At 38.3% G+C, this 27,805-nt stretch overlaps 1 protein-coding gene across 6 annotated transcripts in view; it reads left to right on the forward strand.

Moving 5' to 3' along the window:
* Positions 1 to 1,411: 1,411 nt before the first annotated feature.
* The window catches only part of RANBP17 (RAN binding protein 17), a 369,878-nt gene continuing 343,484 nt past the window's right edge, over positions 1,412 to 27,805 (forward strand). For 5 of the 6 annotated variants that reach the window (XM_070357405.1, XM_070357402.1, XM_070357403.1 and 2 more), the window contains exons 1-3: positions 1,412 to 1,569; positions 15,631 to 15,777; positions 19,284 to 19,374. In XM_070357405.1, coding sequence (XP_070213506.1) covers positions 1,552 to 1,569; positions 15,631 to 15,777; positions 19,284 to 19,374 — 256 coding nt within the window. In that variant the 5' untranslated portion in view covers positions 1,412 to 1,551. The remainder of the gene's footprint in view (positions 1,570 to 15,630; positions 15,778 to 19,283; positions 19,375 to 27,805) is intronic. The other variant, XM_070357406.1, reaches the window with a different exon arrangement.

Here is a 27,805-nt window from a genome sequence, read left to right on the forward strand (position 1 = left end):
AAATATTCAAGAAAATAAAGGAATGATACATTTCACCAGAACCTTTGAATCTATTCAAAGAATTGAAGGGGAGGTGTCTAATGAAAATTCTGGAACTGAAAATATTATAACTAAAATTAAGAATTCAATAGAGGGGTTGTATACCAGCTCAGACACAGCAGAATAGAGAGTTTCTATTGACTTGGGTGAAAGGTCAGTAAAAAATATGCAGATGAAACCATGACAAGAAAAGAAGACAAAAATACAAAAAAGAGTATAAGAGACATGGAAAACTCTATAAAAGGTTTAACATACATGTAATTGGAGTGCCAGAAAGAGAAAAATGGGACAGAAGCAGTTATTTAAAGACATACTGACCAAGAATTTTAAGAAATTAGAAAGAAAAAATCGGATATCACATTTAAGAAGCTTTATGAATCCCAAGCAGGAACACCCCCCCCCCACACACACACACCACACTCACAGTTACATCACACTCAAAATGCTGAAGACCAAAAAGAAAGACCAAAAGAAAGAGGAAAAATTTTAAAGCAGCCAGGGGTGGGAGGAGACATATTACCTTCAAAGGAGCAAAAATCAGACTGACAGCTAATTTCTGAATAGAAATAATGGCAATCAGTAATCAAGAGAAAGGCATTTTATAAGTGCAGAAAAAAATTTTAATGTCAAAATAGAGTTCTATACCCAGCAAAACTATCCTTTAAAAAATGTATGTGAAATAAAGACATTTTCATGTTAAAACTGAATTTGCCACTAGTAAACCTGAACTATATGAGGTATTATAGGAATTTTTCACTCTAAAGTACAATGACCCTAACTTTAAGTATCAAACTTCAAGAGGAAATGAAAAGCACTGGAAAGGAGTGACTCTGACCTACTTCTCAAATAAATTCTCATTTCAATGGAATTTTTTAGTGTGAAATGTAAGTTCATGTTAAATGAAATAGAGACAACAAGTAAGTGAACTAGAATTTTACAACTTGACAATATATAGATACTGTCAGTTTAATTTTAACCAAAAGTTTAAAAAACCTGAAACCTGGGTTCTGGGAGTCAGGGACCAAGGAGAGCAGTTGACCTGTAGGAGTCAATTAACAAGTGAGTGTTAGGAGACAAGAAAACTTGTGGAAATGGGGGAGTCAGAAGCTGCAGGCAATAGCTGTGCTCTAGGAGTTACGGGTCAAAGAGAGTCTGTGGGAGATGTAGTCAGGACCCTCGGCTGGCAGTTGCGCTGGGGGGTTGTGTCAAGAGGCAGAGGTCTGACATCGCCACCCACCTGAGGCAGCGGCCGTTGAAACGTGAGCGCGGTGGGGGAGGGGCAGTTTAGATTCCTGGCCCCGGTCCCCGCCCCGTCGGGCCCGCCCGCACGCGCTCGCCCCGCCCCGCCGGCCCCGCCCCGTCCGGAGCTTCGAGCGCGACAGTCGCGAGGTTGAAGCAAAGAGCGAGCGAGCGGCGCAGGGACCCCGCGGCCGGCTGGGGCTTCGGTGGCACCCGCCTACGCTCCCTCCCCTCGGGCGCTCGGGGCGCTGACCGGCGCCGCCTCCCGGGAAGATGGCGCTGCACTTCCAGGTCAGTGCGCTCTGCGCCGCGGATCCCCGCCCCGCCGCTCCGGGAATCCGGCGGGATGCTGGGGTCTGGAGACTGAGGGCCGAGTCCGGCGACGGAGGCCGCGGGGCCGCCGGCCGGTGCGTCGGAGCCCTAGGCCCCGTTCCTGGCCAGGGACCAGGCACTGGTCTGGGCTGCCCACCCCAGGCCCGGGCCCGAGGAAGGGGCGGCCCGAGCTCGGGGATGGCGGGTGGAGGGGCAGGGGCTAGGCTGGAGGTCGCCCCTCGAGAGAGAGGTGCGGATGCTGAGGACCGGCCGCGCGGGAGCCCGCCCTCCCGGGTGCCGCCGCACGGCGCGCACCGAGGTTCGGCGGCGCCCGAGCAGGTGGGAGACCGGCAGTACCGATCAGCTTTCCCGCCGCGTCTCCGGCCGCGGCTCCATCGTCAGCCTCCACACAGTTCGGAGGGAGCTCGAGAGGGGCCTGGGTCCGCCGAAGGAGCGGCTCTGCATTTGGACTTGAATTGGCTGGAGTCGGCAGGGGCTCTGTTTGTGGGGAGTTGAGAAGGAGGGCTCTGCAGCAGCCTCATTGGAGGAGGAAACCGGGGCAGGACGCGCACTAGGAGCGCAGAAACGGTCAGGGTGGGATGCGGGCTGGAGGAAGGCTCAAATATTCAGATATTCTCGGGCACTTTGGCATATGCATCCAGTTATTTATTCAACAAACATTGTAGAGCCTCCTCGGCACCCACCCCGGTACCCCCCCACCCCCATCCCCACCCCCGGGTCTCAAGCACTGTGCAGAGTTGTGGGATAAAGAATTACATCATCTTATTAGCATCCTTGCCGTCATGAAATTCACAGATAATTACAATAAATGTGAAAAATGATGTGATAGAATTAATCACAGGATATCATGGGAATATTGAAAGGGGCACTCAACTCTGGGTGTGTATGTTGGGAAGCAGTGAGGCACAGATGCTGTGCTTGTCAGGCAAGCTTTTTTGAGCTTCCGTTCATCCACTTGTTAATTGAGTTCCTACTTTGCTAGGTACTTAAGATAAAACTCTCTCAAAACTTTATGATTTGTACAGTCAGGGAACTTGCAGTCTAGTGGATCTTGAAAGAACCGAGCAAAGAGAAAGGGAAGGGTAGAGGCGAAAGGACAGTGTGAGTCAAGTCAAAGAATTGTGGAAGAACATGGCGCACTGGGGTAGTTCAGTCTGACTGGAGCTTAGGTTCCTATGAAAGGGAAGGGAGGAGGGGAGGCTGTGGAGGCAGGAGATGACCTTGGAGAGATAGGCAATTTCATAACATGGTGATAGTGTATCTAAGTGTCCCAACCCTTTGTAGACTTCTTTGGGCCCCCTGAGACTACAATGATTCATTACCTAATTATTGATTCTTCCAAAGGGTACTTTCTTTTCAACCATCCACTCTCCTATCAGGTAATTGACAGCTCAGGAGATAGTAAGCCTGACACATTGTTTTGATTCCTTGCCATTGCTAAGGGTCTCCAGGTCAAAATAATGTTATTTATTGCCACTTTAGTAAAAATGCCCTTTGGGAAATCTTCACTGGCAGAATCTCACAGGGAGGGCTTTGGGATTGTAAATAGATGAACAGTTGTTCATAGTTCAGGTGTAAATCTTGAGGGCAATTAAAAACTATGGTGGAACGGTTTCAGAATTGGAAAGATATGCATAATAGTAAATCACCCAGTCGGGAAGATTTCTTCATACTTTAGGTAATGGTGGAAAAATTAGCTCCTAATGGCAGAACTACCGAAATTAGTTTCTTCAGACTCTATGTCACAGCAGCTCTGGGCAGCTTAAAAGTGAAGTTGGACAAATGAAAGACGTGACAGTTTGAGGGGCCTGAAAAAAGCTCTGAACCTTTTCAGTTTGAATTGTTTTCAGTATATGGATCATATTGTTACCCAGTTAACTCAAGGAACATTTATTACTGATAATAACTGGTACCTAGCATTTGGAATTTTTCCATGCTTGTAGATTTTGAATCGTACAACTAGCTTGAGAGGTGTGTGTATACAGTTGGCTTGTTGTATCTGTGAGTTTTGCATCAGTGGATTTAACCAACTGTGGATTGAACATATTAAACAATTCCAGAAAGTTTAAAAAAACTTGAATTTGCCACACCCTGGCAACTATTTACATATCATTTACATTGAATTTACAACTATTTATATAGCATTTATATTGTATTAGGTATGGGCTCCCCAGGTGGAGCAGTGGTAAAGAATCTGCCTGCCAACACAGGAGCTGCAGGAGACACTGGGTTCAATCCCTGGATGGGGAAGGTCCCCTGGAGGAGGAAATGGCAACCTACTCTAGTATTCGTTCTTGGAAAATCCCATGGACAGAGGTGCCTGGTGGCCTATAGTCTATAGGGTCGCAAAGAGTAGGATGTGACTGAGCAGCTGAGCACGCACACACGTGTATTAGGTAGTAAAAGTATTATGAGATTATTTAAATTGATAGAGATTATATGCAAATACTGTGCCATTTTATATAAGGAATGAGCATCTTTGGGTTTTGGTTATCTGCAGGGTGGCCTGGAACCAGTCCCCCTACTGTATGTGCACACATACATTTTATTCCTGAAGACACTGAGTCTTAGAACAATTGTGACTTGCCCAAGTCTACAGAACTAGAGTAACCCTGCTGCTACTGCTGCTGCTAAGTCGCTTCAGTTGTGTCCGACTCTGTGCGACCCCATAGACGGCAGCCCACCAGGCTCCCCTGTCCCTGGGATTCTCCAGGCAAGAACACTGGAATGGGTTGCCATATCCTTCTTCAATGCATGAAAGTGAAAAGTGAAAGTGAAGTCCCTCAGTCGTGTCCAAGTCTTTGCGACCCCATTTACTGCAGCCTACCAGGCTCCTCCATCCATGGGATTTTCCAGGCAAGAGTACTGGAGTGGGTTGCCATTGCCTTCTCCGAGAGTAACCCTAGTAATTCATAATTCCATATTCTTTCATACCAATATCTTGCAGTCATCTACCCAAACAGGTAGTTAGTAAAAAATTATGCCATTTTGGCGTAAGTGGATTTGTGTGAGATTAGGTTACTACTTCACAAGCTTTTTCAAATTATGGCACACATAAAGAATGGTAATTGGGTGGTCCATTGACGTAAACTACTCATAACTAAAAGCCTGGCTGCCTGAAGGGCAAGGGGATCAATATCCTAGACATTCCTATAATCCATTCAAGGCACGTGCATTCTGATTAGGAAGTTGTGAGTTTGGATACTCTGTCCCAAAGGAAGAAATGAATCTGGATTGTCTTAGAGGAGACAGTCCAGGTTAGTGGGCAAGGAAGAGAGGAAAGAGGTTTCTAGGATCAAGGAAGAGGTAGGCACTTTAGATTTCACAGAGGAATCTTGGAGAGAATTAAGAGGTAACATCAGGAAAACTTTAGGAGATGCAGTTAGTTGATCTTTTTAGCTTCCCAGAACCTGGGACTATATGCTTCTTAATACCCAGCCAGGCTACTATACCTGATTTGATCTAGATATGATTATTAACAATTAGAATCATGAGGAGAAAGGGGTTTGGCAAAGATGGTCCTGGGGTTGTGGAGTTGAATGGGTGAAACTATAGACAAAAGAGCAACGTGGTGTTTTATAGTTAACTGAAGAAACTATTTACAGTTTGTGTAGATCTGCTATTTGCCAGGAGCTAGATCAAGCTTTCTCTTGTCGTTTCTATCTTAATCTTCATAATTATTTTGGAAGGTGGTTTTGAAACCTGCAGTTTCAAAAGTGAGGTTTAGAAAGGTTAGATAATTTGCTTGAGATCACTTTAATAATAGTGACTTTTTTAATAGCTGGACAAATTCTAGGCTTCCACAATGATTCCAGAAGAAACCCCTAAAGAAATCCAGGGCACTGTAGGCCACAGTTGTAAAATACTGTTCTGTTGGTCTGCTGTCTATGAATATCATGTAGAGGTGTTGAGTATGAGTCTTTATTTTAAAGGAATTGGTAGGACTCTATGATAAATTGTTATATACTTGGCATCAGCTAAACTGCAATGTTTGAGGGCACAGTTTGCAAGACTACCCTCACTACTGACGCCACTTGCATATTTGAGAGTTTCCCAGTGCCATTCTCAGGATTAACAGAAGGACTCACACAATTCACTGAAAGCTATCATACTCAAGTTTCTTATTGGGAAAGTACACATACTAAATTGATTGATTGATTGAAAGAGAGGTGCATAGAGCAGAATCTGGGCGCATTCTGAAACAAAGCTTTTTGGTCCTCAGGGCATGTTACTCTCCTATCATATTTGTGTGGCAGTAAGCACTGAATATTGCAAACCAGGGAAGCACAACCTGAGCTTTGAGTTCTGGAACTTTTCTTGGGGCTTCTTTTTGTAGTTGTGATTGGTTGGGTGCCACATGATTGACCTGAGCGTTTAGGTCAAATGAAACCATGCCATGGTGGCTGAGTGGTAAAGAACCTGCCTGCCAGTGCCGGAGATGCAGGTTGGATCCCTGGTCCGGGATCCCTATGTGATGGAGCAGCTAAGCCAGTGTGCCACAGCTATTGAGGCTGTACACAAGAGCCCCGGAACTGTAGCTACTGAGCCCATGTGCCACAACTGCTAAAGCCAAGAAGAAGAAATTTATAGGTAAATATAAAGATGGTGAACAGACAAGGTTGAAAGTATGGACTAGGATATCATCTGCAGGTTGATGATGACTAAAGTAAAAGGTCAGCCTCTGTTTCCACTGTTTCCCCATCTATTTGCCATGAAGTGGTGGGACCAGATACCATGATCTTAGTTTTCTGAATGTTGAGCTTTAAGCCAGCTTTTTCACTTTTCTCTTTCACTTTCATCAAGAGGCTCTTTAGTTCTTCTTCACTTGCTGCCATAAGGGTGGTGTCATCTGCATATCTGAGGTTATTGGGATTTCTCCTGGCAATCTCGATTCCAGCTTGTGCTTCTTCCGGCTCAGTGTTTCTCATGATGTGCTCTGCATATACGTTAAATAAGCTGGGTGACAATATACAGCCTTGAGGTACTCCTTTTCCTATTTGGAACCAGTCTGTTATTCCATGTCCAGTTCTCACTGTTGCTTCCTGACCTGCATACAGATTTCTCAAGAGGCAGGTCAGGTGGACTGGTATTCCCATCTCTTTAAGAATTTTCCACAGTTTGTTGTGATCAACACAGTCAAAGGCTTTGGCATAGTCAGTAAAGCAGAAATAGATGTTTTTCTGTTTTTGCTTTTTCGATGATCCAGCGGGTGTTGGCAATTTGATCTCTGGTACCTCTGCTTTTTCTAAAACCAGCTTGAACATCTGGAAGTTCATGGTTCACATATTGCTGAAGCCTGGCTTGGAGAATTTTGAGCATTACTTTACTGGCATGTGAGATGAGTGCAATTGTGGGGTAGTTTGAGCAGTCTTTGGCATTGCCTTTCTTTGGGATTGGAATGAAAACTGACCTTTTCCAGTCCTGTGGCCACTGCAGATGGTGACTGCAGCCATGAAATTAAAAGATGCTTACTCCTTGGAAGGAATTAAAAGACACTATGACCAACCTAGACAGCATATTAAAAAGCAGAGACATTACTTTGCCGACAAAGGCCCGTCTCGTCAAGGCTATGGTTTTTCCAGTTGTCATGTATGGATGTGAGAGTTGAACTATAAAGAAAGCTGAGTGCCAAAGAATTGATGCTTTTGAACTGTGGTGTTGGAGAAGACTCTTGAGAGTCCCTTGGACTGCAAGGAGATCCAACCAGTCCAGGGTGTTGAGACAACGTGTGGTTGGGGTCTATAGATTTGTATGTGGCTCAGAATTGACCATTTGCTCTATTTGAGCTATATGTGTGTATATACACACACGTGCGCACACACACACATATGTATTTGATTGCTGAGCCTCAGGGTTGTTTTTTTTTTGTCTGTAAAATGGATATGCTAAAATATGTAATTTACAGGAGTCTACTTTTTGGATTCGTTTAAAAAATAGAAGATGGAAATACTTTTGTAAACTGTAAAGCACTAAAACAAATATGACCCAATTCATTGTAGAAGGAGAAGTTCTAAGAGGCCCAGAAATAAACCTTCGGGTGCTTAGGAAAAGTTAATAAAGGGAGGAAAAAACAAAGAGTTTGTGGGAAATGAGTAATTGTAAGATAAAGGCACTTTATTAATGGCAGTTAAGAGGTTTAATTCCAGAAGGCAGGAAAGATACAGGGAAGTAATTGAAAAGAATTTAAATTTAATTGAGGTGGGATTTTTGTAGTTCATCAATTTATTGTTTCATTATGAGGGAACATTTTTCTCTAGAACAAAAGAAAAAACCCTTCATTTTTTCAGCTTTCTTGAGGTTTTCTTGTTATTGTTTAGTGGCTAAGTTGTGTCCAACTCTTTTGTGACTCCGTGGACTGTAACTCATAGGCTTCTCTGTCCATGGGATTTCCCAGGCAAGAATACCATTTCCTTCTCCTTCTTGAAGTTTAATTGACAAATAATAAACCACACATATTGGATGAATTTTGACATAGTTTATAACTGTGAAACCATCACTGAAATTAAGATAATGAACATATCTATCACTCCCCAAGTTTCCTTATATCCCCCTTGCTTAATCCCCCCTTGCTGCTTCCCTATCCTTCCCTATCTTCCCATTCTGCTCCCTCCCCAGCCTGAAACCACTGATCTGCTTTCTTTTACTATAGAATCATACAATATATACTCTTTTTTTGGTCTTGCTTCTTTTACCTCTTGATGGATACACGATGAGAGTTACTGTATAGAAAGAAGTTGCATCATCTAGGGGTTAATTGTATGTCAGGTACAAAGGGCAGAAATCAGTCCAGAATAACTTGAAGATCCTTATTTAGACTGTAGGCAGGATTATATCATTGTCTCCTAGGCTATGGAAATTGGGTACTGTCCTTGAATGCTTGATAGTAAATCTATGGGAGTTAGGTGATGTCCAGTGCTACTTGTTATTTATTTGTATGGGCTTCTAATGTTGATACGAAGCCCAGTAGAAAATTTAATAACTCAAACCCAATTTGTCAACACATTTAGAAGGGATCCATTTCTCTGAGGCATGCTTATGTTAACCATATTCTCAGACATCACTATAAAACTAAGATGCAGTTTATCAGTTCACCGTGAAAAGTAAAGTCTCTATAGACAGAATCCCTGTGAAATCAAATGCTAATCAGAAGATTGCTTAGTCGCTCAGCGATCATCACATTATGAGTTTAACTCTATGAAATGTTCACATAATGCTTTTCCAACAGGGTAAGGATTTTTGTGTATGTATCTTTTTCTCTAAAAATGATTTCATTTGCCAGGCATTTAATTGTTATCATTACAGAGAAAGAATAACTTGATTTTTTTTTTTGCCCTTTGTTTCAGTCTTAGGAGATAGTTCAAATCTTTACCTTTATATCTTGCACTGCCCTTCAGTGGTTAATAATTTGAAAGGCATTTGGGAAAAAAGGGTCATTGATAACATTGTTGATGTAAACAAGCCTGTGTTGGAGTTCTCTAAATCAATATAGCAAAAAGGACAAAATTCCAGAACTTTTCTATATTTACTTAGATATTCTTGAATTGATTAATATTAATGTTTATGTTTCCTGGGGCTGTTATGACAAATTACCACAAACTGGGTGAGTTAAAAAAATGAAATTTTTTTCTTTTATAGGTATGGAAGCCAGAAGTCTGAAATTAATGTGTTGACAGGATTGGTCTCTTCTTGGAGCTCTTGAGGGAGAAACTGTTCCATACTTTGCCCCTAAGTTCTGATAGCTGCTTGCAGTTCTTGGTGGTCCTTGGCTTGTAGATATATCACCCCAGTCTTTGCCTCATCCTTCCTGAGACCTATTTACTTGTGTCTCTGCACCTCAAATGTCCCTGTCTCTTTTATGAATGACTGGATTTAGAGCCTGCCCTAAATCCCTCGGTTTGATCTCATCCCTCCATCCTTAATTTAAGGATTTACAAAGACTTTATTCCCAAATATTTCAAAGGTATTGGGGGTTAGGACTTGGATATATCTTTTAGGAGGATACAGTTCCATCCATTACAATACTATTATTAGGTAATACTAGTAATAAACAACTAATCTTTATAGGGTGTAAAGTGTGCTAGAAGTTATGTGGCCCTAGCTCATTTAATCCTCCCAGCAAACCTATAAGGTATATGCTATTATTAGTCTCAGTTATTGCTGCCTTTTGTTTTTCAGTAGTTAGATTTTGTCACTATTTCTGGCTTCACTTTTTTACACTCAGAGTCTACTTCATCGGAGTCTAGACCTATTGATGTATAGTTGAATGCATGATAGCAGGATCAGTTTATCATTAAATTATTCTGGGCATTATCAGCTCGAAAATTCAGCCCTTTAAATTTATTAGATGAAGGAAAATACTTCTGAGGTTGATCATGAGTCACAAGAGGGAAAGTGGTAGCTCTTTTCATTTTTGTTTCTTACCCTTGGAGGAAACATGAGAATTCATATGTATTCATGAACCATACGTTTTCTACACATTTTAATGTTATAAACAGTATGTAGTAGCACTATTAGGGCTTGTTGGGACAATCCAGGTAGAGGAAATGTTTAAAATGTGGTTCATTTGAGGTCCTTTATCTTAATTATCCTTTTGAAACCTTTCTTTTGTACTTTTATTTTCACTATAGCAAAAAATTCTCTAGTCTGGGATGTTGTGCTCTGGCCTGTATAAAGAAGTGGAAAATGCTGTAAAAAAACAAGGAGCGAGAACTGTAAAGAATAAAGGGAGTTAGAGGAGGTTTCCTTTCAGTGTTTCTTATGTATTCCTATTTGTTGTTGTTTAGTCACTAAGTTACAGTTAGTTGTGTCTGACTCCGTGACCCCATGGACTGCAGTGCGCCAGGCTTCTCTGTTCTTCACCATCTCTCGAGTTTGCTCAAATTCATGTTCACTGAGTTGGTGACGCTATTCAACTTTCTCATCCTCTGTAGCCCTCTTCTGTTCTTTGGCAAAGGTATATGCATCTGAGAGAATGCTTAGACTAGTGTAGCTATAAACTGCTACATATGAATTCAGGCCAGAAAGCATAAAAAAATGGCATTACTTTTGAATATCCCATTACTTTGATATGCCTACCTGACATTAAAATCTGTGCCAATTTTTCTTGACCTCCAAAGAATAATTCTCTAAGTTCAAACTGAAGTAGTTTTAGTAAGATGCCTTTAGCAAAAATTCTCTACAGCTGAGAGGAATACCAAACTCATTTAAAAAGTTTTCTTTCAGATTTTATCCATGTATCCTGTATCTTCTGATGAGATTATATTTATAAATGAATGATTACAGAATGAATTGTTCTTTTTTTATTTTTAAAATGTACTTGTTTATCCTCCACCTATATTTTTATACAGTTTTTAAAGGTTAAAGTCACCACAAAATGTTGCCGGTATTGCCTCTGTTTTACAGTATGTCGTAGCCTGTCTTACACCTGGTAGTTTGTGCCTCCCGCTCCCCAAGCCCTGTATTGCCTCTTTCCACATTCCCTCCACAGGTAACCACAAGTTTGTTTTCTGTATCTGTGAATCTGTTTCTTTTTTGTTATATTAACTAGTTTGTTGTGTTTTTTAGATTCTGCATATATAAGTGATATCATTCACTATTTGTCTTCCTCTCCTCTGACTAATTTCACTTAGCATAATGCCCCCCAATTTGGTAAAAGAATCCGGTAATGCAGGAGACCCAGTTCGATTCCTGGGTTGGGAAGATCTGCTGGAGAGGGAATAGGCTACTGACTCCAGTGTTCTTGGGCTTCCTTTGTAGCTCAGCTGGTAAAGAATCTGCCTGCAATGTGGGAGACTTGGGTTCAATCCCTGGGTTAGGAAGATCCCATGGAGAAGGGAAAGGCTACCCACTCCAGTATTCTGGCCTGGGAATTCCAGGGACTGTATAGTCCATGGGGTCGCAAAGAGTCGGACACGACTGAGCAGCTTCCAGGTCCATCCATGTTGCTGTAAATGGCACAGTTTCATTCTTTTTTGTGGTTGAGATATTCTGTTGGTATGGCAAACCACTTTAGTATTCTTGCCTTGAGAATCCCATGAACAGTATGAAAAGTCAAAATGATATGCCACTGAAAGATGGTCCCCAGGTCAGTAGGTGCCCAGTATGCTCCTGGAGAAGAGTAGAAAAATAATTCCAGAAAGAATGGAGAGATGGAGCCAAAGCAAAAACAGCGCCCAGTTGTGGATGTGACTGGTGATGGAAGTAAAGTCTGATGCTGTAAAGAACAATATTACATAGGAACCTGGAATGTTAGGTCCATGAATCATGGTAAATTGGAAGTCAAACAGAAGATGATGGCAAGAGTAACATCGACATTTTAGGAATGAGTGAACTGAAGTGGACTGGAATGGGCAAATTTAACTCAGATGACCATTATATCTACTACTGTGGGCAAGAATCCCTTAGGAGAAATGGAGTAGCCCTCATAGTCAACAAAAGAGTCTGAAATACAGTACTTGGATGCAGTCTCAAAAATGACAGAATGATCTCTGTTCGTTTCCAAGGCAAACCATTCAATATCACAGTAATCCGAGTCTGTATCCCAGTCAGTAATGCTGAAGAATCTGAAGTTGAATGGTTCTGTGAAGACCTGCAAGACCTAGAACTAACACCCCAAAAGGTTGTCTTCTTAGTTATAGGGAACTGGAATGCAAAAGATAGAGATACCTGGAATAACAGGCAAATTTGGCTTTGGAGTACAACATGAAGCAGGGCAAAGACTAATAGAGTTTTGCCAAGAGAATGCACTGGTCATAGCAAACACCCTCTTCCAACAACACAAGAGAAGACTACACATGGATATCACCAGATGGTCAAAATCAGAATCAGAATGATTATATTCTTTGTAGCCAAAGATGGAGAAGCCCTATACAGTCAGCAAAAACAAGACCAGGAGCTGACTATGGCTCAGATCATGAACTCCTTATTGCAAAATTCAGACTTCAAGGAAGTAGGGAAAACCACTAGACCATACAGGTACGATCTAAATCAAATCCCATACGATTATACAGTAGAAGTGACAAATTCCAGGGATTAGATCTGATAGACAGAGTGCCTGAAGAACTATGGACAGAGGTTCAAGACCATCCCCAAGAAAAAGAAATGCAAAAAGGCAAAATGGTTGTCTGAGGAGGCCTTACAAATAGCTGAGAAAAGAGGAGAAGCTAAAGGCAAAAGAGAAAAGGAAAGGTATACCCATTTGAATGCAGAGTTCCAGAGATTAGCAGGGAGAGATAAGAAAGCCTTCCTTGGTGATCAGTGCAAAGAAGTAGAAGAAAACAATAGAATGGAAAGACTAGAGATCTCTTCAAGAAAATTAGAGATACCAAGGGAACATTTCATGGAAAGATACACACAATAAAGGACCAAAACGGTATGGACCTAACAGAAGCAGAAGATATTAAAGAGGTGGCAAGAATACACAGAAGAACTGTACAAAAAAGATCTTTATGACCCAGATAATCACAATGGTATATTCACTCACCAGGAGCCAGACATTTTGGAATGCAAAGTCAAGTGGGCCTTAGGAAGCATCACTATGACCAAAACTAGTGTAGGTGATGGAATTCCAGCTGAGCTATTTCAAATCCTAAAAGATGATGCTGTGAAAACGCTGCACTCAATATGCCAGCAAATTTGGAAAACTCAGCAGTGGCCAGGACTGGAAAAGGTCAGTTTTCATTCCAATCTCAAAGAAAGGCAATGCCAAAGAATGCTCAAACTACCGCATGATTGCACTCATCTCACACGCTAGCAAAGCAATGCTCAAAATTCTCCAAGCCAGGCTTCAACAGTATGTGAACCGTAAACTTCCAGATCTTCAAACTGGATTTAGAAAAGGCAGAGGAACCAGAGATCAAATTGCCAACATACTTTGGATCATCAAAAAAGCAAGAGTTCCAAAAAAACATCTACTTCTGCTTTATTGACTATGCCAACGCCTTTGACTCTGTGGATCACAACAAACTGGAAAGTTCTTAAAGAGATGGGAATACCAGAGCACCTGACCTGCCTCCTAAGAAATCTATATGCAGGTCAAGAAGCAACAGAACTGGACATGGAACAACAGACTGGTTCCAAATCAGCAAAGGATATGTCAAGGCTGTATGTTGTCACCCTGCTTATTTAACTTCTATGCAGAGTGCATCATGCAAAATGCTGGGCTGGATGAAGCACAAGCTGGAATCAATTTTCCGGGACAAGTATCAATAACCTCAGATATGCAGATGATACCACCCTTACGGCAGAAAGCGAAGAACTAAAGAGCCTCTTGATGAAGGTGAAAAAGGAGAATGAGAAATCTGACTTAAAACTCAGCATTCAGAAAACTAAGATCATGGCTTCTGGTCTCATCACTTTATGGCAAATAGATGGGGAAACAGTGGAAACAGTGACAGTGTTTATTTTGGCGGGCTCCAAAAATCACTGCAGATGGTAACTTCAGCCATGAAATTAAAAGACGCTTACTCCTTGGAAGGAAAGTTATGATCAACCTAGACAGCACATTAAAAAGCAGAGACATTACTTTGCCAACCAAGGTCCATCTAGTCGAAGCTATGGCTCTTCCAGTAGTCATGTATGGAAGTAAGAGTTTGACTATAAAGAAAGCTGAGTGCTGAAGGATTGATGCCTTTTGAACTGTGGTGTTGGAGAAGACTTGAGAGTTGAACTTCAAGGAGATCCAACCAGTCGATCCTAAAGGAAATCAATCCTGAATATTCATTGGAAGGACTGATGTTGAAGCTGAAACTCCAATACTTTGGCCACCTGATGCAAAGAACTGACTCATTGGAAAAGACCCTGACACTGGGAAAGATTGAAGGCGGGAGGAGAACAGGACAACAGAGAATAAGATGGTTACATGGCATCACCAACTCAATGGACATGAGTTTGAGCAAGCTCCAGGATTTGGTGATGGACAGGGAAGCCTGGAGCGCTGCAGTCCATGGGGTCGCAAGGAGTCGGACATAACAGAGTGGCTGAACTGATGCATGTGTTTGTGTGTGTACCACATCTTCTTGATTCATTCTTCTGTTCGTGAACACTTAAGTTTATTCCATATCTTGGCAGTTGTAAATCATGCTGTGAACATTGCGGTTCATGTAGCTTTTCAAATTAGTGTTTATAGGTTTTTTGGATATGTATCCTGGTTTTTGCTGGGTCATATGGTTCTATTTTAGTTTTTTGAGGAACCTCCCTACTGTTACCAAAGTGGCTACACTACTTTACCACCAACAGTGTATGAGGCCTCCCTTTTCTCCACATTTTTGCCAATATTTGTTATTTGTGTTCTTTCTGATGCTAAGCACAATGAATTATTCCTTGTATCTGTAACATAGAATCTGCAACATGATAGCTGGCTATAAGTAACATGGGGTTAAGTCATAGTTCCTGAGAATCATGCCAGGGTTCACCTGCAGCTCAATGAGTCATTAGTTTAGAAGACCCACACCAGTGTGTATTTATATCTTTTTTATATAGATGGAGCCATTGAAATTGTTACAGTCTGAAAAATAATGTAAATTGACATAATGTCTGCAGCTTGTACCTGGTAGTTCCCCTCACCCATCTCTTTACCTTCATTTGGCATCTCCTCCTTGCTGTCCATTTACCAGTCATACTGATCTTTCAGTGCCTTGAGATGATTACTCTCTCTTCTGGACCCCAGGAAATGCTGTTTTCTTTTTCTGGACTGTTTTCTGTTTCATATGACTGGTCCTTTCTGGTCACTGTAGATATTACCACTTTAAGCATGCCTTCTTAAACTCCTTGAATTAGGCAAGTCCCCCTCTGTACTTCTTTTCCATCACAGAACAATCAATTTAAATTTAAATAATTTAGAGCTAGGAGATTTGCCTTTTTTTCAACACTGTAACCCCTAGTAAGTAGAAGTAACTCAGTAAGCATTTATTGACTTGATGAGTACATGCATGATATTTGCATCTCTTATTTCCTGTGATTAACATATTTGTCTTATTTTTTTCCCACTTAAGTAAAATGCTAATTTTTTTTCTTCTCAAGAGTTTGGCTGAATTGGAAGCATTGTGTACTCATCTCTACATAGGGACTGATCTTACACAAAGAATAGAGGCTGAGAAAGCACTCCTGGAACTTATTGACAGCCCAGAATGTCTCAGCAAGTGTCAACTTTTATTAGAACAAGGAACAGTAAGTATTTGATAATAGCAATTAACAATGAAAGATCGGTAGGTATATGTCAGTGTTAATCAATGCATGTAGGTTAGCAGTGTCGGTTAACTGATAGGTATTACTACATGTCTTTTTACTATGGTTTATTTGACTGTCAAAGAATTGGAATGCCTAGAAAGAATATTTAAGAAAGATCCCAGGAGGTAGAAATAGCATGAATCGAAATACTTGCTTGATTCCTCTTGGTCCCCTTTTAAGTCTTCTATCAGTGGTAAAAGTTGTATTTTAAAAAGTTGGAATTAAAAAAAGTCTAGGTGGAAGAAGCAGATTGTAATTAACTCTGAAATGTGAAAGAATGATTCAGAGGAATGCTGATTACTTCTTGTCTTCCTGTATTATGCAGTTTCATATCCATTCATTCAGCATCATTTAGCAAATATTTAATTGTAAAAGCAGGCATTGTACTACCTACTTGCTTTATCCACATGCATTAAAGTAACTCATAGTTTATCTGAGAAGGCATAGATATTTAAATAAAGAGCTGTGGAGTGATATGATAAGCACTATAGTAAGAGGTTGTAGAGCAGAGGTTGGAAAAAAGCAGACTTTTTCTGTAAAGGGCCAGATTGTAAATATTTTAGTCTTTGTGGACCAAGATGAAAAATCAAGGATGTTTTGTAAATATGCCTATCAGAAGAGAGAAAAAAATTTCCGTGAAGTTTTATTGATGAAATTTAAAATAATTATAATTGAGTACAGTTTTTTGTAGTATAAGTCTACTGATGAAAAGAATTGAATTATTCTTTTAGCCATAACATTTTGCTTAATTGATGTTCAGAGTTGATATTTCCTGTCATTAGCATTGATTTTAAATGTTCATATGTTAATACTTATTTGTAAAGAGATTTTACAAATTTCATCTTTAAAAATGTCTTTTCACACAGATAGATACTGCCAAGTATTGATATCACTTTATGAGCATATGATTTTAATTAAGCATATTCATCACTTAGATGGCATGTATAAAACTGCATTAAAATTTCTCTTGATATTTGCCTTTTAGGATGTGATTATATTCTAAGTTAATCACTTGCAGTTGAAGGTTAGGTGAAGGTGCCTGAATTGCTCAGTTAAATGGATTTTGAAATTTGCTTTGCACTTATATCAAGGCCTGAAAAATGTGCTGTTTCAAACATAGTTTGAACTCAGAAAATATACTCAGGAATAGAGATTTGGCTACTTGTTTTAACATTTGACAGTGTGGAAAGTGTATAAAACAGCTTGATATTATTTGTGATTTAATCAGTGTTAGTTGTTATTAGAATGACTCTTGCATTTTAAGTTTCATATTAGTACTAAGCACTATTTGCCTTTTATACAATTTTGTAATGTTAGGTTGAATTCATTAAGAGACTTTTATCAAGTTTGCAGCGAAAACTAATTGCAAAAGCCATTTAATGTTTAACAGTAGTGGATTAAGATGGTTCTTCTCATTCAGAAAATTTTCAGTCTTAGTCCTGAGCCCAAAAAAAAAAAATTGCAGTAAGACTTCACCACTGCCAGGCTACTCAACTACTGTATGTAGGGCAAGTCAGAATTTTAAGCTTCTGTTTCCTATAGAAATTGTCAGAACTGAAGATGAATTCATGAAAGTGAGTTAAATCCGCTGTTACTACCATTGATTCATTAACACATGATAGATTCAAATCTTTACTGCTGCTGCTGCTAAGTCTTTACTACAAAATATCTGCCAATGACAATAAGATGAATAACCAGACTCTAGACGCTTACGTTTTTACAAGCTTTGTAAATTTGTCCAACTAAGCCTTTTCTGTTCCATATATTTTTACCACTGGTTGTGACACATTTTAGCAACCACTTTAGGTTGTACAAATTAGTATTTTCTCAGCTTCTTTGAAAATATTCTGCCCAGTAGTTTCATGCAGAGTCTTCATGAAGGTTAATTCTTTAGTCCCTTCAAACTTAGCATTGGGTTCTGGAATAAGCAGATCATATTGGTAACAGTATGAGCTGCACATGTTGATAACATCTGTTAACTCATAAAGAGCTAAGGAGAGCCTCCAAATCTTTCACCTGGTTTGAAATTGAATTTTGATGTTGCTCTGTTGTTTTCAACTGTCCGGGCCTTATTCTCATTGAAAGGCAAGTAGTCTGAAATTCATTTTTTCTGCATATGTAACTTTGGCTACTGAAAATAATGGTGATTTAATTAACTCTTTGACGGTAAGTGGCTTTTCTTACTTGGCTAACAAGCCATTTCAAAACCTAACTTTGGTTGTAGTCTTTATTTTTTTGTGGAGAAATTTCAGTGTTATATATATTCTGTTTAAAATTTTCTCCTTTTTCTGACTTGATTCCCTGTGAGTTAGGAATATTGGCAGGAGTACCCAGTCTGATATTGTCAGCATATATTGTATTCTTTTAGGACAGCTATAGTCCCATTGCATAAAAAGCACATTGCTTTGCTCTCTAATTCAATAACAAAATAATCCACATTTCGCTGTGCCTTAAAAGTTAGACATTTGAAGTCTACTCCTATCTTTTCTTGTTTTGACATGACAGATATGTGCTGGTAATAATAAAAGGTACATGTCATGTCGTGCTGATACTCATGGTACTTTATATTTTGTGAGAGTTAGTAAGTACATCATAGAAGTTTATAGTGCATTGAGCAGCAGTAGAAGGCAACGAGTGCCATATACTGTTTTATATGGCACATACACTCCCGCATATTTGACTCTGCTGTCATAGTCTGAAAGCAGACATAGACAATATGTACATGAGTGAGTGTGGCTATGTTCTATTGAATTTTGTTTATGGATTGAAATTTAGATGTCATGTAATTTTCATATGTCACAAAATAGTGTGAATATTATTATTTTTATTTTTTGCCAACTGTTTAAAATAGTAAAAACCATTCATAGCTCATGGGCCTTGCAAGAACAGACAGGATTTGATCCACAGGGCTTAGTTTGCTGACCTCTGGTCTAGAGAATAAAAAAGAAAGGACTGTCTTTACAAGAGATTGCTGCGGGTATAGTGAATAACTGAACAGGCTTTTGAAAGCTTGAGTGCACGCAGTTGGTGGCCAGAGTGAATACAGCCAATATGGATCTGAAGGAGGGGAGAGGTCAGGATAGGAAAGACGTTGAAAGGAACTGTAAGAGGGTTGTTCTGGACAGAGGATAGTGAAGAGAAGAACCAGATGAATTTGAAGAGATAATCAGAGGCCAGATTATGCAGTACTGTGTAGACATGATAAGTGTATTTTGTTTGAACTTGCTCATTATCTTTTTTTTTCCCCTCTAAACTGCTTGCTGTTTGCAAAGGCTTCCTCAGCTACCCTTATGAGGGATTTTTTGTTTGTGTGTGTATGTATGTCTGTGTATATTTTATCTCTTGTAGATCTGCCAATTTGGAAAACCATAAAAATAACCAATATGCTTAGGAAAAGTTCCTATCATAGTATATGATAATAATAAATAAAATATATTTCTTTACAGACATCCTATGCTCAACTCCTTGCAGCAACTTGTCTTTCAAAACTTGTTAGCCGAGTCAGTCCTTTGCCAGTTGAACAGAGAATAGATATCAGTAAGTGGTTTATTATGCTTTTTAAAATCATATTGCACTTTAAAAATAACTTCTTTTAAATATACTCAACTGTTAACAGACTTGCAAGTTATTCTGTCATTTTTAAAGATGAGTAGTCAAGTCTCCTTTACACATGTGGTGATAAATGATGATGTGTAATACAAAAATGTGTCATCAAAAAAGCATCTGTTTAGTTTGATAATAAATAATAAGAAGTAGCATTTTATTGTCTGTGCCAGGGGCCCCAAAGCCCTGGATTGCAGATCCGCACTGATTCTCAACCTGTTAGGAACCCAGTCACACAGCAGGAGGTGAATGGCAGACAGGCAAGCAAAGCTTCACCTGCTGCTCCCCACTTGGATTACTGCCTGAACCATCCCTCTCACCACCAGCACACCGTGGAAAAATTGTCTTCCATGAAACTGGTCCCTGGTGACAAAGGATGGGGATCAATCGTCTGTACCATATACTAAGATTTGCACTATCTCGTTTTATTTACCAAACTTCTGAGATGTGCACTATTGTTATCCTCATTTTATAAATGAGGAAATTTCATTTGATAGGCTCTATAATGTACCCAAGATCACACAGCTAGAAGAAATAGAGCTGATTCAAACTTACACAGTTTGTGTGGAGTCCATGCTCTTAGCGATTGTCTTAACTTCATATACAACTAGATGATGGGAAAAGCCTACTCTCTATTCTCAGAATACTGTATCAAAATCATGTGGGATGCATATAAAATTGAAAGACGTTTCCTTCTTACTAGGGAAATAATGTGTTTAGGGAGAACAGTGCTTGAAACTTAGTGTAGTTGGAAAATTGATTCTATGATATACCAATATGTTTTTCAAAGGTAAGATATTAAAAAGATTTTAAGTGTGTGTTTGTTTTTTGTATGGACAAAGCTCTAATAGTTGAGGTATGGGGTTTTTTTTTTTTGGTTATCTTTTTCATATTGGAAGTAGACTGTTGACTCATTCTACTCTCTAGCCTCAAGGTTCACATAGTTCATGTTTGTGTAACAGAAAAATTATAGTATTATGTATGATGGTTCTTTTAAGCTCAGTTTTTGAATGATCAAATCCCACAATGATTCATCATTTGTCTTATATGTTTGATATTTCTCTTTAAGTACCTAAGAACAGAGGGGAACTTCTTCAACTTGATAAAGAACATCTACCCAAAAACCTATGGGCTGAAGACTGTCTAGAGAATTTATCCATTCTCTCATGGAGTTGTGTGTTTAAGAAAGCAAAAGAGAAATCTGCAATTTAAAAAATAAGTCAAATGTTATAAACCTGTCATAACGTGATTTTGTTTAACTTTATACACATACACAAACATATTTTAGGTAGACTTTCTTTTGGAGCACTGTTAGCTTCACAGAAAAATTGAGCAAAAAGTACAAAGAATTCCTGTATACCTCTTTGGTCCTGTACCTGTATAGCCTCCCTCAGTATTAGCATCCACCATTATTAGCATCCTGCACCAGAGTGGGTACCTTCGTTACAGCTGCTATAACCTACATTGATACATCATTATCACCCAAATTCCGTAGTTTACATTAGAGTTCATTGTTGGTGTTGTATCGTCTGTGGGGTTGGATAAATATGTAAATGACACATAGCCTCTATTACTGTATTATATATAGTATTTTACTACCCTAAAACGCCTGTGTTCCAACTATTCATCTCTCCCTTCCTTCTAACTCCTGGCAACCACTGATTTTATTCTTTCCGTAGTTTTGCCTTTTTAGAATGTCATATAGTTGAAATTATGTGTGTAACCTTTTCAGATTGGCATCTTTTACTTATTAATATGCATTTAAGGTTCTCCATGTTTTCTCATGGCTTAGTAGATCATTTCTTTTTAATATTGACTGACATGTCATTGTCTGAATGCACCATGGATTATCTGCTCACCTACCACAGTTTATCAGTTCACCTGTTGAAGTACACCTTGATTTCTTCCAAGTTTTGGCAATTATGAATAAAGCTGCTATAAAGCAGGTTTTTGTGTATATATAAGTTCTCACCTCATTTGGGTAAATACTAAGAAGAGTGCTGGATTGTATGTATGATAAGAGTATGTTTAGATTTATAAGAAATCACCAAACTGCCTTCCAAAGGGGCTGTACCAGTTTTACATTCTTATTAGTGGTGAGAATTCCATGCTCCCACATACTTGCTACATTCGGCGTTTTCAGTGTTGTGGATTTTGACCATTCTTATATGGCTTGCTAATAAAATGTCATGTTGAATGTCTTTTCATATGCTTATTTGTCATCTGTATATTTTCTTTGATGAGGTGTCTAAATCTTTTGCTTATTTTTAAGTCAGGTTGCTTTCTTATTGTTGAGTTTTAAGAGTTCCTTGTGTATTTTTTTTTTAATTTAATTTAATTTATTTATTTTTTTTTTTTTTTGTTTTTAATTTTATTTTATTTTTAAACTTTACATAATTGTATTAGTTTTGCCAAATATCAAAATGAATCCGCCACAGGTATTGTATTAGTTTTGCCAAATATCAAAATGAATCCGCCACAGGTATACCTGTGTTCCCCATCCTGAACCCTCCTCCCTCCTCCCTCCCCATACCCTCCCTCTGGGTTGTCCCAGTGCACCAGCCCCAAGCATCCAGTATCGTGCATCGAACCTGGACTGGTGACTCGTTTGATACATGATATTATACATGTTTCAATGCCATTCTCCCAAATCTCCCCACCCTCTCCCTCTCCCACAGAGTCCATAAGACTGATCTATACATCAGTGTCTCTTTTGCTGTCTCGTACACAGGGTTATTGTTACCATCTTTCTAAATTCCATATATATGCGTTAGTATACCGTATCGGTGTTTTTCTTTCTTGTAAATAGTCCTTTATCAGGTCTTTTGCAAAGATTTCCCCCCAGTTTGTGGGTTGTCTTCTCATTCCTTTGGTCAGAAGCTTTTAATTTTAATGAAGTCCACATTATCAATTATTTTTTAATGTTATTTGTAAAATGTCATCACTAAACCTAAGGTCACCTATATTTTATTCCTTTTATCTTTTAGGAGTTTGTATAGTTTTGCATTTTATGTTTAGAGTTGTGATCCATTTTTAATTAATTTTTGTGAAAAGTGAAGATTTTGTGTTTAGATTTTTTTTTTTCACATGTGGAGGTCCATTTCTGCTACCATTTGTTGAAAAGACTCTCTTTACTCCATTTTATCACCTTTGCTCCTTTGTCAAAGATCAGTTGAATGTATGTGGGTCTATTTCTGGGTTCTCTCTTCTGCTCTATTGATCTATTTGTTCTTTCACAAGTACCACACAGTCTTGATTACTGTAGCTTTATAAAAATAAGTCTTAAAGTTAGGTAGTGTCAGACCTCCATTTGTTTTTCTCCTTTAGTATTGTGTTGGCTCTTCTGGGTCTTTTGCCTCTTATATAAACATTAGAATCAATTTGTCAATATCCAAATTGCTTGGATTTTTATTGGAATTGCAATTGAATCTATAGATCAGTTTGGGAAGAACTGACATCTTGACAGCATTGAGTCTTCCTATTCATGAACATGGGATATTTCTTCATTTATTTAGTTCTTTCATTTTATTCATTAGCTGTGTTTTTTTTCTATAAATGTTCTTTATGAAGTTGAGAAAGTTCCCCCTCTGTTCCTCCTGTTTGCTGAAAGTTTTTTTTTTTTTGTCATGAATGTCTGTTGGATTTTTTTTAAATCTTTTTTTATATCTATTATGATCATGTGCTATTCCTTCTTTAGCCCATTGATATGATGGATTACATTAATTGATTTTCAGATGTTGAACAATGCTTGCATACCTAGGATACATGCCACTTGGTTGTTATTATAAAACTCTTTTTATGCATTGTTGAATTGCTTTGCCAGTAATTTGTTGAGGATTTTTGTTTCTATATTGATAAGAGATATTTTGCTCAACTATAAGTTTTCTTGTCTTGTTTTTGTCTACTTTTGGTATTAAGGTAATGTTGGCCTTATAGAATGAGTTAGAAGGAATTCCCTCTGCTTCTTTTTGTCCTGGAAGAGATTGTAGAGAATTAGTAGAATTTCTTTCTTAAATATTTGGTAGAATTCATCAGTGAACCCATCCAGGCCTGGTGTTTTCTGTTTTGGAAGGTTATTAATTATTGACTCAATTTAATAGATATGGGCCTATTCAAATTGTTTCTTTCACTTATATTTTTTAAGTGGATACTTAAAAGTGTACTTATTAAGAATGAGTGTACTCAAAAGAAATTTGGAAAAAAGAGAAAAGTAGAAACCTGTAACACAGTTTCAAGCAACAAATGATGTGTTTCCTTTATGAGTTTCTTGGTTTGACTTAACTACTCCTGCTCCCTCAAGTAGATTGGAATGTTATGACCGGTCTGACATGTGTAGTAGAATAATTGGCATGTCAGTTAAAATGGAAAATGTGAAGGTTGCCTCAAAGTCACATTGCCTTTCTTACATCAGCTCCAAAATTTTCAGTCTTTCATGATATGGTCCCAGACTTCCATTGTTTAACTCTATTGCCTGTTCTCTGTGTTCAGGACACTATTTTCTGCCTTTATCAGTATAATTTACAATATCTTACTATTGCTCATCAATTAAAATACCGTTTCTTCTCAGCTTGGCCACAAAGTCGTTTCTTGAGCTTGACACTGGTGGATCATCCTCATAGTCTTGTGTCTTCGTTGGTATTAGCCTGTTAGGTGTACCAGAGGTATTTTTCCAGAACCATGTTATTTCTGCCTTGGTGCGTTTTCTTAGTTTTCTCTAGCCTGGAATGTTATCCTTTTAATCTTCTTTTCAAATAAAACTATTAGTCCCTCAGTCATGTCTGACTCTTTGTGATCGCTTCCTCAGGGGATCTTCCTGACCCAGGGATTGAACCCAAGTTTCCTGCACTGCAGGCAGATTCTTTACCATCAAAACCACCAGGAAAGCCTCCCCCAAAAATGTTAGTTGTTCATTCGTGTCTGACTCTTTGCGACCCCATAGACTTCTCTGTCAGTGGGTTTCTCCAGGCAATAATACTGGAGTGGGTAACTATTCCCTTCTCCAGGGGATCTTCCCAACCTGGGGATAGAACCTGCCTGGCAGACATGTCCTTTACCATCTGAGCCACCAGGTCAATCCTTAAATAAAAATGTAGCTTAGTTTAATTACCTATATAAATCAATCAGTTCTCCTCTTTCTCCCTCCTTTATTCAATCCCTACCTCCCTCTTTTCTTCCTTGCTAACTTCCCTTCAAACAGCTTTATTGAAGTATAATTTACATATCATAAAGTTGATTTAAGTGTACAATTTTTTATTTTTGGTAAATTTACAGATTTGTGTAAACATTTCCATCATACCCCCAAAATGCCCATACTCATTGACAGTTAGTCCTGCTCCCATACCACCAACCTCTAAGATGTTTTCTGCCTGTATAACGTTCACCTTTTGTGGATATTTCATGTAAATCTTACCATGTGTAGTTTTTTTACATCTGACTTCTTTCACTTAACAAAATGTTTTTGAGGTTCATCCATGTTGTAGTATGTGTTGATATTTCATTTTTAATTATAGAATAATATTCCCTTGTATAGATATGTGATGTCCTGTTATCGTTTTGCCATTTGATGGACATTTGGGTAGTTTTTGCTTTTTTGACCACAATGAGTAATGCTACCATGAACATTGACACACGTTTTGTGTGTGGACATGTTTTCATTTCTCTTGAATAGATACCTGGGAGTGCAATTGCTGGGTCGTAGGTAAGTTTATTCTTAGCTTTTAAAGAACCTGCACTACTGTGGTTCAAAGTGCCTGTACCATTTCGTGTTTTTACCAGCAGTGTGTGAAGGTTGCAGTTTTCCCACCTCTTCACCTCCTAAATCTTATCTTGATCCTCTCTTCATAGTTTCTTTCTGTGTGTATTCTCTCTCAAAATACTTCTTAAGCTAGCTCTTGCGCTCAAATGTTTGTGTTCACAGTATCTGGAATTGTTCTCTTAAAGCATTTGGAGTTAATATTGAGGTATTTATATTCTCTTCACCTTTTCCCTGAAATAACATGCTAGCCTTTTGGACCAAAGTCCAAAGAGATTCTGAATCTCAAAGTCCAAAGTATCAAGAGATTGATCTTTCCCCTTTCTTTTATAATCTTTTTGCGTGTTTTTTAATAGACTTTGTGGCATATTTTTTACTTGACTTCAATTAATCAGTCAAAAATATTTCATATTAAATTTCTATAATGTGTAATACTGAAAGTATCAGCTGAATGATCATAAAGTGTGACTACAAGTTTGGACTTAGTAGAGTTTTGTTTTTTTTTTTTTTAATTGGAGTCTAATTACTTTACAGTTTTGTGGTGGTTTTGCCATGCATTGACGTGAATCAGCCATGGGTGTACATGTCTATATGATTTGGCTGGTATTTGAAAACAACAAACAGAAACTCAAACCAGAACAACCTGGCCTCTATGACAAGTTGTTTCACCTCTTTGACTTTCATATTTTTTGCTAAGAAACAGAATAATAATAGCAATATCTTCACGTTGTTGTGAGAGCTACATAAAGCTTTTTTCAGCTCTTTTAATTTTAACTTGTTTCATAAATGCTAAGTGTTGTTGTTATTATCATATGGGCATTTGACATGCAAAGAGCCTCTAGTGCATAGCTTTCCAACTTTCTATTAACTTTTGTCTGGGAATTTTTCCAGCTGTTTGTTTCATTCTCCCATGTGTATTTCTGAACATTTCATTTTCTTCTTGGTATGACTTTTCCTTATTATCTTCGGCTGCTGCTGATGAGATTGCTGTTGTTTTGCTTGATTGTTATCATTGGCACTTGCTTATTAAACTGGAATACTATTATAAATCATGTATTGGGTTGGCCAAAAAGTTCATTCAAGTTAGTTATTCACTATAGTTCTTGGTGATAATGAAAAACGTATCTTTTATTTTTACTTAAAATCAAACAGACTTTTCCAATAATAAGCATAACATGAGAATATGTGAAACATTCAACTAACATAACAGAAATAGAGTCTATTTAATTTTTTTTTTTTTTGCCTTGGATAGTAAACGTATTAGTTGGTATCTTTTCTCAAGGTGTTTGGGAGTGGTGCTTGTTGGTACCTACCTTAAATGTGAAACTTGGTTTGTCTCCCATTTGGTTTTATTATTTTTGAAATTACCTTGCCAGTGGTTACTGCTACTAACATATGGTTTCCTTATGTCCCTTCCAGGTTAAAATTTTTCAGGATATTAAAAATAAAACTAACAGAAGTAAATAAATCGATTTTCTTTTATATTCAGATGGCAGTATCATTTTCTCAAGTTTTGTCGTGGAAATAAAAAATTATATGTAATGAAGTTTAAAAGAACCATATTGTTTTAATCCATAGGAGAAACAGTTTAATGCTAGGAAAATCTGTCTTTTAATCTAATTTGTGTAAGTGTGTGATTTTAATGTTAATAAAAATTAAGGTTGAAATGTGCCAGTTGTGAGAACTTTTTTTTCTTATGTCACGATTCTCATCATAATTGTCAAGAACAGCTGTTGAAAGTGTTCTCAAATTTTGGAGTTGTTTCCATTAAAGCTATTTTTAGTTAAATAGTGAAGTATTTACTTTTTCTTCACTCTTTTCCCAAATTGTATGCTGGCCTTTGAGGCCAAAGAAGTGGAATCTTTTCCTTTTATAACATTTTTTTCTTCTGTTTTTCTGTTAGACTTTATGGCCTATTTTTGCCTAAGTTACTCCTCCATCGTAGCTGGAATTTGCTACCCACTGTTTATTATTTTGGTGTATAAACTTTATTCTAGGCTTTATTATTCTGTTCATACATTCTTTAACTTACATACTTATTTTATTGCATTGTTTTATATGTACTTTTTCTGCCACTTAAACAGCCAGATAGTGTGTGGTCAGTCTTGCTATAACATGACATACGTATTCCTAAAAGTGACTGCCGTGCAGTGTCATATAGTAAAAACCACTGAGCTTATTAAAGAAATGGGGTTATAGAAATAAAATTGGAACATTTTGTCAGTGACACATAAAAAAGGATAGAAGTCAAAAGGCATAGTAGAGTTTACACATGTTAAATGACTAAGAAATACTAAATAGTAGAATAAAGATGGGGTTTTATCTTGAAGAAGACTGAAGTTTGTCAAAGTGGGCTTTCAAAGGGTTGCAATTTGTGAGTTATTACAAAGTGGTAGAAGGAAGGTGATCTGATATAGGGTGGAAAATTATGAAACCAGGAGGGATGAGTGAATTTGGTAACACACGAGATGAACTGAGAAAGCTAGTCGATACATGCATTTTGAGTATGGCTTGGTTTATTTGACTTGGTTGCAGTCTTCTATATTCATCTAGTGTTTTTTTTTTTTCTAAATGAAATTATGCAAAAACAAAAATGACATCTGCATTATACTC

Source organism: Bos mutus, chromosome 20 (genome assembly GCF_027580195.1).
Source record: "Bos mutus isolate GX-2022 chromosome 20, NWIPB_WYAK_1.1, whole genome shotgun sequence".
Taxonomy (NCBI): domain Eukaryota; kingdom Metazoa; phylum Chordata; class Mammalia; order Artiodactyla; family Bovidae; genus Bos; species Bos mutus.